Raw genomic sequence first — 14,434 nt, 5'->3', positions numbered from 1 at the left:
GCGATACGGCGATGTGCATCGACGGCGCATGACTCGTTTCGAATACGCAGCGCAACATGCCCTTAGCGTTCACGCGCACTCTGCAAAACTTGCGACGTTGCGGACAGAATGACATGAAACTCAACTCAAAACATGTTGTGTTCATTTTCAGCGCGAAACGGTATCTTGAGGAGGCGTGCCAGTCTGCGTTTGGTCAAGAGACGCGAAGCAAGCCGACTCGTCGCCGTCACGATGGCCAGCGCGCGCATGCAGTGGGTCGCGACGCGCATCGTCGAGAGCTTCGAGCCACTCGTGTCCACCAGCGAAGTCAACGAGTTCTTATCGGCGCCGTCGACCAAGAAGCTCTGGGACGATCTCGTCGGCGCCAAGGACGTTAGCAAGATCTTCATCCACTTCCAAGCCGACGTACGTCATTGATATCTTGTCGCCTCGCATACCATCGTGCTTGTAGCCGGCCGACAAGGGCGATGCGTCGCGCACGCGGCTTACGGCGTCGGCGGGCAACACGATCCCGATCCGGTCCAAGTGTTGTTACTTTCTGCGCGTCACAGCCGATGGAAAAGCCGTCGACACGACCAAGGTACACGCGCGTACATTGCGACGACAGAGGTTGACCTTCGCCGTAGGCCAGCGACGGGACGCTTCTCTTTGGCGAACTCGCGCCCAACGTCCTTCGCGACCTCGAAGCGACGCTCTCGCAGCTCTTCACGCCGCTCTTCAAAGCGCGCGAAGACTGGGGCAAGGCCGACCCGGACCTTCGCGTCGAGTTTATGACCGAGTCGGAGAAGTTTGCCAACGACCTCAAGGTTCGTGCTGTTGTTGCATGATAGTGTCTTATACTGCATATCGATACAGGAGGCTCTCCACAGCATGGACAGCGGACTCGAGCTCCGCCGGCCCGATCGCGAACACGAGAACGCGGGCACGCGCGGCGTAGCCGTGAGCGAGTCGCCGCAGGTCATTGCGCACTATGAAGACGTCTTGAAGGAGTGGTGCGACGTGATTTCAACGTACCTCGAGACCAACACGACAGGCGACGGCAAGAACAAGGACGACGAGATCGACGACGACGGGCCGATGGGCGAGCTCGAGTATTGGCGCCGGCGCATGCAGCGCTTGACGTCGATCACGGAGCAGCTCAAGTCGAACGAATACAAGGACGTCTTCTTCGTCTTGTCGCGGACCTCCAAGAACGTGAGCGACGACACGAAGCAGCGCATCCAGACGCTGCTCCGGCGCTGGAAGCAGACCGACATTAGCATCACAGAAGCAACCAACGAAGCAAAAGACAACGTCAAGTACTTGTTTACGCTCGAAAAGTTCATTGTGCCGCTCTACTCGGGGACGCCCAACACGATCATCGACACGCTGCCCGCGCTCATGAACTCGATCAAGATGATCCACTCGATCGCGCGCTACTACAACACGTCCGAGCGCATGGCGTCGCTCTTGACCAAGATTACGAATCAAATGATCACCAACTGCAAGGGCTGCATCACGGGCGGCGAGACGTTCGAGGTCATGTGGAGCAAGGAGCCGGAAGAGCTCGTGCGGAACCTCGACTCGTGCCTCAAGCTCAACGAGGCGTACCAGCAGCAGTACCGTGCGACCAAGGACAAGCTGTTTGCGATGCCGAAAGGCAAGCAGTTTGAGTTCAACGAGATGCAGATCTTTGGCAAGTTTGACCTTTTTTGCCGGCGCATCATCAAGCTCATCGACATGTTTACGACCATCCACCAGTTCTCGTCGCTCGGGCAGCACAAGCTCGAGGGCATGGACGAGCTCATTGGCAAGTTCAACGGCGTCATCCGCGAGTTTCGGCTGCGCAACCACGACCTGCTCGACTACCGCAACAACCGATTCGACCGCGATTACGTCGAGTTCAACGTGCGCATCTCGGACCTCGAAGGGCTCCTGCAAAAGTTCATCAACGACTCGTTCGAGAACATTACGAGCATCGAGCACTCGCTCAACTTGCTGCGCAAATTTCAAACGATTCTCCAGCGCGAAAACCTCAAGTCCGATCTTGACTCCAAGTTCAACGTCATTTTCCAAAATTACGGGCTCGAGCTCGAGCACGTCTTGCAGCAGTACGAGCGCCATAAGCACAACCCACCGTATCCCCGCAACCTCCCGCCCGTCGCCGGCAACATTACGTGGTCGCGCCACCTCCTCAAGCGCATTGAGGAGCCAATGAAGAAGTTCGAGTCCAACCAGAACGTCCTCGCGAGCAAGGACGCGAAGCGCATCATCCGCATGTACAACAAGGTCGCGCGGACGCTCGTCGCGTTCGAGTACATTTGGTACCAAGCGTGGGTGCAGTACATCGACACGGCGAAAGCCGGGCTCCAAGCCACGCTCATCATTCGCCACCCCGAAGACAACATTTTGTACGTCAACTTTGACCCAGAGATCCTCCAGCTCCTCCGCGAAGCCAAGTGCCTCGATCGCATGGGCATTGAGATCCCCGAGTCGGCGAAAATCGTGCTCCTCCAAGAAGAAAAGTTCAAAAACTACTTCAACGAACTCCAATTCGCGCTCTCCGAGTACGACCGGATCGTGACCAAGGTCATTCCCGTCACCGCGATGCTGCTGCGGCCGCACTTCAACGACATGGAGTTCAAGCTCCGGCCGGGCATGATCACGCTCACGTGGACGAGCATGAACATTGAAGCGTACCGCAACCACGTGCACACGGGGCTCCAGCGGCTCGAGGAGCTCGTGACCAACATCAACGACATCATCGAGAACCGCGTCGAGAAGAATCTGCGCATCGTGTCCAAGACGATGCTCGTGGACCTCCCGACGGACCAGTCGTTCTCGCTCGACGAGTTTGTGTCGATGCAAGGCTCCAACATTCGCCGCGCTGGCGCGCTTCTCCAAGGCAAGAACATTGAGATTGAGAACGCGGTCGAGGACTTGCTCAAGATCATTACGCAGTACCCGCTCGACTCGCACATCGAGAGCGTCTCGACCGAAGAAGCGATGAAGCTCAAGAAGCACTACAACCACTTTATGTACCAAGCGCTGCTCCATTGCACAAAGAACTCGCTCAACAGCGTCAAGAAGCGCGTGGCGTCCCGCGCCGGCGCCACGCCGCTCGCGACAGACCGGCCGTTCTTTGAAGTCGACGTGCAGCTGAGTATCCCGCGCGTCCAGCTCTCGCCGAGCCTCGACGACATCCAGTTGGCGATCAACCGCGCGGCCCAGACCGTCCTCGCAGCCGCCAAAGAGCTCTACGACTGGGGCCAAGCCGATGTGCCAAAGGAAGAGAAGACGACGTTTTTCGAGCGCATCACCAAAGACATTGAGATCGTCCGCGTCGTCTTGCTCTTGACGGGCAGCGTCCAGGGCTTGCGCAACAGCGTCACCGAGTACCTCGCGTCCTTCAAGCAGTACGAGTGGCTCTGGATGGAGAACAAGGACGTGTCGTACGACGACTTTCTCAAAAAGAGCCCCGAGCTCCAGGACTTTGAGCGCAAACTCAAATCGTTTGTCATTATTGACGAAGACATTACGGCGATCCCGGGTACACTTGCATATCTCAAATACGTCAACTCAACACTTGAATTTGACGCTTATAGCGGTGCACAACATTGGCGCGCTCTCGCTAAATACGCGCAACATCAAGCTCCAGCTCAAGCACGAGAACGCGCAGTGGAAGCTCAAGTACAGCGACAATTTACACAATCAAGCGCGCAAAAAGATGGAGTCGCTCACCGAGTACTTCCGCAGCATGATGGGCAAGCTCAACCGCAAGGTCGTGGACCTCGACTCGCTCCGGTTCGTCATGAACCTCCTCAAAGAAGTCCGCGCGCGCGAGAGCGGCATCAACATGGAGATCAACCCGGTCTTGGACATGTACGAGATGCTCGAGTACTACCTTCCGGACGGCTTTATGGAGAAGGAAGAGATGGACCAGAAGTCCGTGCTGCGGAGCAACTGGCGCAAGCTCATCCACCACGCCGAGACGCGCACGGACGAGCTCTCCAAGACGCAGGCGGGCTTCAAGCGCGGGCTTCTCCGCGATATCAAGGAGTTCCTTGTCGACGTCAAGCACTTTCGAGAAGACTTTTTGGCCAACGGACCCATGGTCATTGGCATCTCGGCGTCCGAAGCCGTCGAGCGCTTGAACCGGTACAAAGAAGAGTACAAGATTCGCGAGCGCAAGCAAGATCTCTACACGTCGGGCGAAGAGCTCTTTGGCTTACCGAAAACGAGCTACCCGGAGCTCGAGATGACCAAGAAGGAGCTCCAGCTCCAAGACAAGCTCTTTGGCTTGTACGTCGACGTCCTTAGCACGCTCGAAGAGTGGAAGACCATTCCGTGGGTCCAAGTCGCACAAAACATGCAGTCGATGACCGAGAAGGTCGACGGCTTCTCGAACCGCTGCAAGAAGATGCCGGCCAAGCTCCGCGAGTGGGAGGCGTACGCGGTCTTGAAGAAGATGATTGATGACTTTACCGACATCCTCCCGCTGCTCCAAGAGCTCAGCAAACCGTCCATCAAGCCGCGCCATTGGGACGCCGTCATGGAGAAGACGAGCACATCCTTTGATGTGAACGCGGCCGACTTCAAGCTCCAAGCGCTCATGGACGCCAACATTGTGCTCTACAAGACCGAGATCGAAGAGATCACGGACGGCGCCGACAAGCAGCTCAAGATCGAGATCGCGCTCGCCGAAATCAACGAGCACTGGGACGCCGAAGAGTTTCAATTCAACGACTGGAAGAACCGCAACGTACCGGTGCTCAAAGGCGTCGTGCCGGTCGTCGAGGCCCTTGAGGAAGCGCAAATGAACCTCCAGACGATGCTCAGCATGCGCCACGTGCTGCCGTTCAAGGAGGTGGCGCAGCAAAAGCTCGAGCAGCTCAGCGACACGAGCGAGACGCTCGAACGCTGGATCAAAGTGCAAATGCTATGGTGCTCGCTCGAGTCGGTCTTCACGGGCGGCGACATTGCCAAGCAAATGCCGGTCGAAGCCAAGAAGTTTCAAAAGATCGACAAGGACTGGGCCAAGATCATGACGAAGTCGGTCGAGATCAAGAACGCGGTCCAGTGCTGTGCGAGCGAGCTCCTCAAGTCGTGCCTCCCCAACATGTACAGCGAGCTCGAAAAGTGCCAAAAGTCGCTCGAAGGCTACCTCGAGCAGAAGCGCAACAAGTTTCCGCGCTTCTACTTTGTATCGAATCCCGGTCTTCTCATGATCCTCTCGCAAGGCTCCGACCCGCTGAGCATGAACGAGCACTATGAAAAGGTGTTTGACTCGATCGAGCGCGTCATCCACGACAAGAAGGACAAGACGCTCATTCATACGATGGTCTCGGGCGTCGACGAAGTGCGCTTTTCGTCGATTGTGAAAGCGCAAGGCAACATTGAAGACTGGCTTGCGTCGCTTCTGCGGTCCATGCAGCTCACGATGAAGGACATTTGCCGCCATTGCGCCAGTGACGTTGGTGCAATGAGCGCCGACATCAAGCGCATGCGGGACTTTGTCGATCGCTACGTGGCCCAGTTTGCGCTCCTCGGTATCCAAATGATGTGGACGAACGACGTGCAAACTGCGCTCGAGCAGTGCCGCAGCAAGAAGAACGCGATGAAGGACATGAGCCAGAAGCAGCTCCAAGTGCTCATTGAGCTCTCATCGTGGTGCCTCCAGGATCTCGGCTCCAAGCAAAACCGCGTCAAGATCGAGACGCTCGTGACGATCCACGTCCACCAGCGCGACGTCATGAGCGACTTGGCGCTGCTCTACAAGCAAAAGAAGATTTCCGACCCGAACGATTTCGAGTGGCTGAAACAAGCTCGCTTCTATTGGCGGCCCAACAACGCCGACGAGTTTACTGCCGATGGCGCGTGCGTCGTCTCAATCACGGACGTCGACTTCAACTACCAATTCGAGTACCTCGGCTCGAAAGAGCGACTGGTCGTGACGCCGCTCACGGATCGATGCTACATTACGCTCGCCCAAGCACTCGGCATGTACTTTGGCGGCGCCCCCGCGGGCCCCGCCGGCACGGGCAAGACCGAGACGGTCAAAGATCTTGGGCGGACGCTGGGGATCTATGTCGTTGTGACCAACTGCACCGATCAGCAAAAGTACACGGACTGCGCCAAGATCTTCAAGGGACTGTGCCAGGGCGGTCTCTGGGGTTGCTTTGACGAGTTCAACCGCATTCAGCTGCCCGTCTTGTCGGTCGTGGCGCAGCAAGTGCTCGCGATCCAGAACGGCAAGAAGACGGGCGTCAAGTTCTTCCAGTTTCCTGGCGACCCGCAAAACATCTTGCTTTTGCCCGTGTGCGGCTTCTTCATCACGATGAACCCCGGGTACGCCGGTCGGCAAGAACTGCCAGAGAACCTCAAGGCGCTCTTCCGCGGCGTCGCCATGATGGTCCCGGACTTTGAGATCATCATGAAGGTCAAGCTCTGTTCGGTGGGCTATCTCGAGTACCAAGAGCTCGCCAAGAAATTCTTCATCTTGTACTCGACGTGCAAGGAGCAGCTCTCGGCGCAAAAGCACTACGACTGGGGTCTCCGCAACATTCTCGCCGTGCTCCGAAGCGCCGGCAAGATCAAGCGCGACAACCGCAACGACCTCGAGGCCAAGCTCCTCTTCCAGACACTGCGCGATATGAACCTCTCCAAGCTCGTCGCGCAAGACGTCCCGCTCTTCCTCTCGCTCCTGCAAGACTTGTTCCCGACCGTGCCGCCGCCACCAAAAGGCGTCTACCCCGAGCTCGAAGCCGCGGTGCTGACGGAAATCGACAAAATTGGGCTTGTCAACCACCCGGGCTGGCTCAACAAGGTGATCCAGCTCTACGAGACGCAGCTCGTGCGGCATGGCATCATGCTCGTCGGTCCCACGGGCGGTGGCAAGTCGCGCATCTTTGAGGTACTCCAGCAAGCGCTCACGTTCACAACCACGATCAACCACAAGCAGTCGCGGCTCAACCCAAAAGCGATCCGCGCCGCCGAGATGTACGGCGAGGTCGACCCGATGTCGGGCGAGTGGACCACCGGCGTCTTTGCGGCCATGTGGAGCAAGTACAACCAGAAGAGCAACAAGTTTATCATGTGGATGATCTGCGACGGGCCGGTTGATGCGATTTGGATCGAAGATCTCAACACAGTCCTTGACGACAACAAGATTCTGACGCTCGCCAACGGCGACCGCATGCCCATGACGGACAACGTCAAGCTCATGTTTGAGGTCGAGACACTTGTGAACGCATCGCCGGCCACGGTGAGCCGCGCCGGCATTGTCTTTGTCTCGGACACGGACCTCGACTGGGCGCCGGTCGTCGAAGCGTGGATTCGGAAGCGGCCGGCGTCGCACCAAGAGATTTTGCGCAACCTCTTTAGCAAGTACATGGGCGAGAACTCGCCGCTGCTCCCTGGTATCGCGTTCGACTATCTCGCGCGCAACACGTCTGGTGTCATGCCCGTCTCGCGCGTCGGCCAAGCGAGTCGCTTGTACAACCTCATGACGGGTCTCCTCCTCGGCGACCACGGCAACTCGCTCTCAGAAGACCCGGGGACACTGCAGAAGCAGCTCGAGAAGCTCTTTTTGTACTGCATTGCGTGGAGCGTCGGGCAGCTGCTCGAGCCAGAAGACCGCGTCAAGTTTGACGAGTGGCTGCGCAACCTCGACGACCAGAATTTGCTGCCCAAGGTCGTCGATGGCAACCTCGTGTACGAGCACTTTGTCGATCCCGCGACGTTCGAGTGGAAAGTTTGGCGACCACCGAAATGGAACTACCCAAAAGGCGACAAACTCGATTTCTCCAACTTGCTCGTACCGACGATGGACTCGGTCCGAACTCTGTACTTGATTGAGAACCTCCACAAGCAAAAGAAGCCGGTCCTCATGGTCGGCGGCCTCGGTACCGCCAAGACGTCGTGCGCGCTCATGTACTTCAACGAGCTCAACCCTGACACGATGCTCGTGAAGCGCGTCAACTTTTCTAGTGCGACGACGCCCTTTATGTTTCAGACCGCAGTCGAATCGGAGCTCGACAAACGCGGTGGCAAGAGCTTTGGCCCGCCCAACGGCAAGAAGATGACGATCTTCCTCGACGATCTGAGCATGCCACTCGTGAACGCGTGGGGTGACCAGCCGACGCTCGAGATCGTCCGCCTCATCATCGAGTGCAGCGGGTTCTGCTTCCTCTCAAAAGACCGGCGCGGCGACTTCAAGGTGTGTGAAGATCTGCAGTACGTCGGCGCGATGGGCCACCCGGGGGGCGGTCGCAACGACATTCCCAACCGTCTCAAGCGGCAGTTCTTTCTCTTCAACCTCGTGCTGCCGTCGTTGACGTCCATCGATGACATTTACGGCCAAATGCTCGCCGGGCGCTTCACGCCCGACTCGTACTCGAAAGATGCGATCGAAATGGCTGGCAAGCTCACGCGCGCCACGATCGATCTCTGGAACTACATGAAAGCCAAGCTCCTCCCGACGCCGGCCAAGTTTCATTACATCTTCAACATGCGCGAACTCAGCCGCGTCTTCCAAGGCGTGCTGTTGACGCCGGCCGAGACTTTTGCGTCGGGCGGCGGCTTCCGCGTCGAAGAAGGCAAGATGGACAAGCTCGATCAAGGGCAGCTCATCGTGATGGTGTGGCGGCATGAGTGCGAGCGCGTCTTCTCCGACAAGCTGACCAACTACAAGGACAAGGATGTGTACCAAGCGTACATGCGTGAGCTCCTCAAAGGCCATTTCGGTGACGAGATGGAAGCCAAGGTGCGCCAACCCTTCTACATGGTCAACTTTTTGCGGGATCCCGCCGAGAACGAAGAAGGTGTTGTTGACGACTTTGTCCCCAAAGTGTACATAACTCCTCTCTCTATCTGTTGATGGCTACAACGAGGACGTAGGTACGAACCGGGTGGGACGCTCGAAGAGGTTCGGGCCCGCGTCAACCAGTTTTTGGCCAAGTACAACACCGAGTACCCGCAGCGCGTCATGCGCCTCGTGCTCTTTGATGACGCGCTCGGGCATCTACTGCGTCTGTCTCGGCTTCTCGAAATGCCACGCGGCTCTGCGCTCCTCGTCGGTGTCGGCGGGTCCGGGAAGCAGTCGTTGACGCGGCTTGCAGCCTACATGGCGCAGTCGACCGCGTTCCAGGTGACACTCACCAAGACGTACAACACCAACTCGTTCATGGACGACCTCCGTGTGTTGTACAAGAGCGCGGGGCACCTGAAGAAGTCGACGACGTTTCTCTTTACCGACTCGGAGATCAAGAACGAAATCTTCCTCGAGCTTCTCAACTCGGTGCTCATGACGGGCGAAGTGGCCGGTTTGTTTGCAAAGGATGAGATGATGGCCATGACCGCCGACCTCCGGAACGCGTTCGTCAAAGATCGACCAGGTCTCCCCGATACGCAGGCGAACCTCAAACAGTACTTTATCGACGGCGTCCGCGACAACCTCCACGTCGTGCTGTGCATGTCGCCGCTCAACGCCAAGTTTGCCGATCGCGCGCGCAAGTTCCCCGGCTTGATCTCGGGCCCGACCATCGATTGGTTCCTCACGTGGCCCGAAGACGCACTCATTGCTGTCTCGAAAGGCTTTGTCCTCGACTACCCAATGGAGTGCGACGACGTGACGCGCCTCGCCTTGATGACGCACATGGGCATGGTCCACCGCATCGTCACCGACCTCTGTGACGAGTACTTTCAAAAGATGCGCCGGCGCGTGTACCAAACACCCAAGTCCTACTTGAGCTTCATCGAGTCGTACAAGAAGATGTACAGTATCAAGATTGAAGAGATCAAAGTGAAAGAGCAGCGCGTGAACCTGGGGCTCAAGAAGCTCATTCAAGGCGCCGAAGACGTCAAAGCCATGTCGATCGTACTCGCCGACGAGCAAATCAAGCTCCAAAAAGCGACAGAAGAGACGAACGCGATGCTCCAGTCGCTCCAAGTGTCGTCGGCCGAGGCGTACAAGGAAGGCGAGCAGGTCGCAGCCATCAAAGCCAAGTGCGAAGAAGACGCCGTGCGCATTGGCGCTGAAAAAGCGGCTTGCGAGACCGACTTGGCCAAAGCCAAGCCGTTTGTCGAGGAAGCCGAGACGGCCATCGACTCGATCAAGCCCGCGCACATTGGTGAAATCAAGAAGCTCGCCAAGCCCGCCGATATCATCCGTCTCGTGTTCGACGGCGTCCTCATTCTCTTTCAAAGTCAACTCAACACTGTCAAACAAGCCAAACTCAACGTCGCCAAGCAAGACATTGACTTTATCGAGACGTCGTTCTCGCCCTTTGCGCAGCAAGTGATGGGCGACAGCAACTTTCTCAAAAACGTCCAAACGTTTGGCGCTGTCGGGAAGGACATGATCAACGAAGAGACCATCGAGCTCCTCTGTCCGTACATGGAGCTCGAGGGGTTCTTACCGGCGGTCGCCAAGAACGCGTCGCTTGCAGCTGAAGGGCTCTGTACGTGGGTGCGCGCGATGAAGTTTTACCACGAAGCGTCCAAGGTCGTGAAGCCCAAGCTCGAAGCGCTCATGATTGCGGAAGGCCAAATGGAGGCCGCCAACAAGGCGCTCGCCGCTGCCGAGCTCCGCTTGCTCAAGTGCAAGGAGCGGCTCACGGAGCTCCAGCAGATGTTCGAGTCGCAAATGGCCGAGAAGAAGCGCATCGAGGACGGCGCCAACGCCCTCGCGCGCAAGATGCAGCAAGCGTCCGACTTGATCAACGGTCTTGCGGGCGAGCGTGTGCGCTGGACCGACGACTCGAACAACTTTGCCGATCTCAAGCGGCGCATGGTCGGCGACTGCGCGGTGGCCTGTGCCTTCGTCTCCTACTGCGGTCCGTTCAACCAAGACTTCCGGCACTACATGGTCATGAACAAGTTCATTCCGGACTGCGAGATCCGCAGCGTGCCCGTGACGTCGGACCTCGACATCATCACGTTCCTTGTCGACATTGGCACGATCGGCGACTGGAACATTCAGGGACTCCCGACCGACTCGCTCTCGATCCAGAACGGTATCATGGTCACGCGCTCGTCGCGCTATCCGCTGCTCGTGGATCCGCAAGGCCAAGCGCTGTCGTGGATCAAGAACCGCGAGGCGCTGCGCATGCCCAGCTACGGCTCGACGGCGCTCAACCATCCAAAGCTAAAGGACCAGCTCGAGTATTGCATGGGCGAAGGCCGTGCGCTCGTCATTACGGGCGTCGAAGAAGACATTGACCCAATGCTGGACCCAGTCTTGGAGCGCCAGATCATCGTCAAGGGCCGAAGCCTCTCGATCAACGTCTCGGACAAGAACATGGAGTTCAACCCGGCGTTCTCCATGTACTTTATCACTCGCTTGCCCAACCCGCATTTTGGACCAGAGCTCCAAGCCAAGACAACCGTGATCGACTTTACTGTCACGATCAAGGGTCTCGAAGAGCAGCTTTTGGGGCGTGTCATTGGGAAGGAGCAAAAGGCCCTCGAGGAGCAGCTCGCCCAAGTGCTCGAAGACGTCAACCTCAACACCAAGTCGCTCCTCGCCCTCGATGCGTCGCTCTTGGAGCGTCTCACGTCCAACACGGGCAACCTGCTCGAGGACGAAGAGCTCATCGGAGTCCTAGCCAACACCAAGGAAAAAGCCGCTGAAGTCAAAGACAAGCTCATTGCGGCCGCCGATACGCGCAAAAGCATCAACGAGAAGCGCGAGCAGTTCCGGCCCGTGGCGACGCGCGGCTCGGTCTTGTACTTTTCCGTCGTGGAAATGTCGCTCGTCAACTGCATGTACCAGACGTCGCTCAACCAGTTCTTGGCGCTCTTCATGAAGTCGATGGACGTGGCCGACAAGGCCGCGCTCGCCTCCAAGCGCGTTGCCAACATCATCGAGACCATGACGTACATCAGCTACCGCTACATCAACCGCGGCTTGTACGAATGCGACAAGCTCACGTTCATTCTGCTCTTGACGATGAAGATTCTCGTGACCGACGGGCTCTTGACGCGCGAGGAGGTGACGCTGCTCATTCGCGGTGGCGCGGCCCTCGACATCAACACGGTCCGTCGCAAGCCCTTCTCGTGGATCTCGAACGAAGCGTGGCTCAACATCATTGAGCTCTCGCAGTCGTGCAAGTTTTACACGTCGCTGCCCCACGATATGACCTCGAACGAGGCCATGTGGCGTCGGTGGTACGAGGACAACGAGCCAGAGAACACAATGATCCCGGATTACGAAAATCGCATTGCTGAAAACGAGTCGGTGGGGCCGTACTTGAAGCTGCTCCTCGTGCGCGCGCTGCGGATGGACCGGACGATCCTTTGCACCAAGGAGTTCATTCGCAACACGGCGCAGATGGGGCCGCGCTATGTCGAGCCGGTCACCGACACGATCGAGAGCATCTTTGCCGAGATGAAGGCCGACACGCCAGTCATCTTTCTCCTCTCGATCGGCGCCGACCCCACCGAGAGCATCGAGCAGCTCGCACGCAAGCGCAAGTTCCCGTCGCCCGCGGTCGTGTCCATGGGCGAAGGCCAGGAGCCCGTCGCTTTGAAAGCGATCAACGCCGGCGTCGTCAACGGCACGTGGGTGCTGCTTCAAAACTGCGAACTCGGCCTCGAGCTCATGGAGCAAATGGAAGACGTCATCTTCAAGCTCTCCGAGACGATGGACGCCAACTTTCGGCTCTTCTTGACCGCGCTTCCGAGCGAGCAGTTCCCGCTCGGACTACTGCAAATGTCGACCAAGGTGACCAACGAGCCGCCGCAGGGCTTGCACGCGGGCATTCTCCGGTCGTTTACCGTCATGGTCGACCAAGAAAAGCTCGAGCGCGTCGAGACGGTCCAGTGGCGCCAACTGCTCTTTGACTTGTGTTTTTTGCATTCGGTCGTGATTGAGCGCAAGAAGTTTGGGCCGCTTGGGTGGTGCATCCCATACGAATACAACAACGGCGACCTCTCGGCGTGCACGATCTTCTTGGAGAAGCATTTGTACAACGGGCCGATCTCGTGGCCGACGCTGCAGTACATGGTCTCCGAGGTGCAGTATGGCGGCAAGATCACCGACAACTTGGACCGGCGCATGTTCAACTACTACTGCGAGTGGTGCATCCAGCCCGAAGCGTGCTCGCCCAGCTTTAGTTACAACCCGGGCGAGCCGATCTTGCGGATTCCGAACGACTTCAACTACCGGATCCCGGTCGCCGAGAACATTGACGACTACCGCAACTTTTGCCACAGCCTCCCGGACGTCGACTCGCCCGAGATCTTTGGGCTCCACCCGAACGCCGACTTGACGTACCGCGTGAAGGAAGTCAACCTGCTCTTGGGTACGCTTGGCGAGACGCAGCCGAAAGGCGGTGGCGGGTCCTCTGGCGTCTCGCGCGAAGACGTGGTTTGTGAAAAAGCCAAGGAGCTCGCCGACCGTCTCCCCGAAGACTACATTGAAGACGATTATAAGGCCAAGATCCAGCGCCTCGGCGGCCTCACGATCCCGCTCAACATCTTCTTGTACCAAGAGATTCAGCGTCTCCAGCGCGTCATCTCCAAGGTGCGCACGATGCTCTCGCAGCTGCAAATGGCGATTCGCGGTGAAGTCGTCATGACCGAGGAGCTCAGCTGGACGCTCAACGCGATCTTTGACGCCAAGGTGCCGCCGTCCTGGCTGCGCACGTCGGTCGGTGACGAGTTCTCTTGGATTCTGCCAACCCTTGGGCTTTGGTTTTCATCGCTCCTCTCGCGCGACGAGCAGAGCCGGAATTGGCTCAACACGCGCCGCCCCAACTGCTTTTGGCTCACGGGCTTCTTCAACCCGCAAGGCATGCTCACGGCGATGAAGCAAGAGGTGACGCGCAAGCACTCCAAGACCGATAAGTGGGCGCTGGATGACGTCGTCTACCACACCGAAGTCACGACCTTTGAGCGCGCCGAGCAGGTGCGGCAGCCGCCCGCGGAGGGTATCCTTATCTACGGTCTCTTCCTCGACGGCGCGACGTGGAGCAAGCAGGACGGCACGCTCGTCGAGTCGGAGCCCAAGAAGCTCTTTACGTCGCTGCCGGTGCTGCACGTCAATAGCATGTCGAAAGAGCTCGAAAACAAGTCGCGCAAGGAGCTCTACGGCTCGATTGGACCGTTCGAGTGCCCATGCTACAAGTACCCGATGCGAACAGACCGGTACATCATCTTTATGGTCACGATGAAGTGCCCTTCGAACCGGCCGCCACGTCATTGGGGCCTCCGCGGTGTCGCGCTCCTCTGCAACACCGAGTAGTTGTAACCTCATTTGTATATATAAACTGCATGCGCTGGAGCTCACTTCAATTGGTTGGAGCTCACTCTAGGTGGTCAGAGCGCACCTCAGGTGGTCGGAGCTCACTCTCAAAGCTCTCGCTGGCGAGCACACCACGTCACGGACCTGCGAGAGTCCTTGCCTGGCAACAACAGCATCTTGATTGAACTCGACTTGCATATATCCAATGTC

At 57.8% G+C, this 14,434-nt stretch overlaps 1 protein-coding gene across 1 annotated transcript; it reads left to right on the top strand.

Annotated features, from left to right (window-relative positions):
- Positions 1–191: 191 nt before the first annotated feature.
- Positions 192–14,268, top strand: SDRG_09245 (hypothetical protein). The gene is made up of 6 exons (XM_008615164.1): positions 192–405; positions 452–580; positions 627–806; positions 856–3,529; positions 3,585–8,829; positions 8,878–14,268. The coding sequence occupies exons 1-6, from the start codon at positions 232–234 to the stop codon at positions 14,222–14,224; spliced, it is 13,749 nt and encodes a 4,582-aa protein (XP_008613386.1). The 5' UTR covers positions 192–231; the 3' UTR covers positions 14,225–14,268.
- The last annotated feature ends 166 nt before the right edge of the window (positions 14,269–14,434 follow it).

The sequence above is a fragment of the Saprolegnia diclina genome, assembly GCF_000281045.1.
Source record: "Saprolegnia diclina VS20 unplaced genomic scaffold supercont1.29, whole genome shotgun sequence".
NCBI classification, from domain to species: domain Eukaryota; phylum Oomycota; class Saprolegniomycetes; order Saprolegniales; family Saprolegniaceae; genus Saprolegnia; species Saprolegnia diclina.
This window is presented reverse-complemented; position numbering and strand designations above follow the sequence as displayed.

Bases quoted from the DNA above. Each gene is read 5' to 3' on its own strand.
- SDRG_09245 (XM_008615164.1), top strand. From the start codon at position 232: ATGGCCAGCGCGCGCATGCAGTGGGTCGCGACGCGCATCGTCGAGAGC. The intron at 406-451 runs GTACGTCATTGA...TCGTGCTTGTAG, and splicing joins TCATCCACTTCCAAGCCGAC to CCGGCCGACAAGGGCGATGC. The intron at 807-855 runs GTTCGTGCTGTT...ATATCGATACAG, and splicing joins AGTTTGCCAACGACCTCAAG to GAGGCTCTCCACAGCATGGA.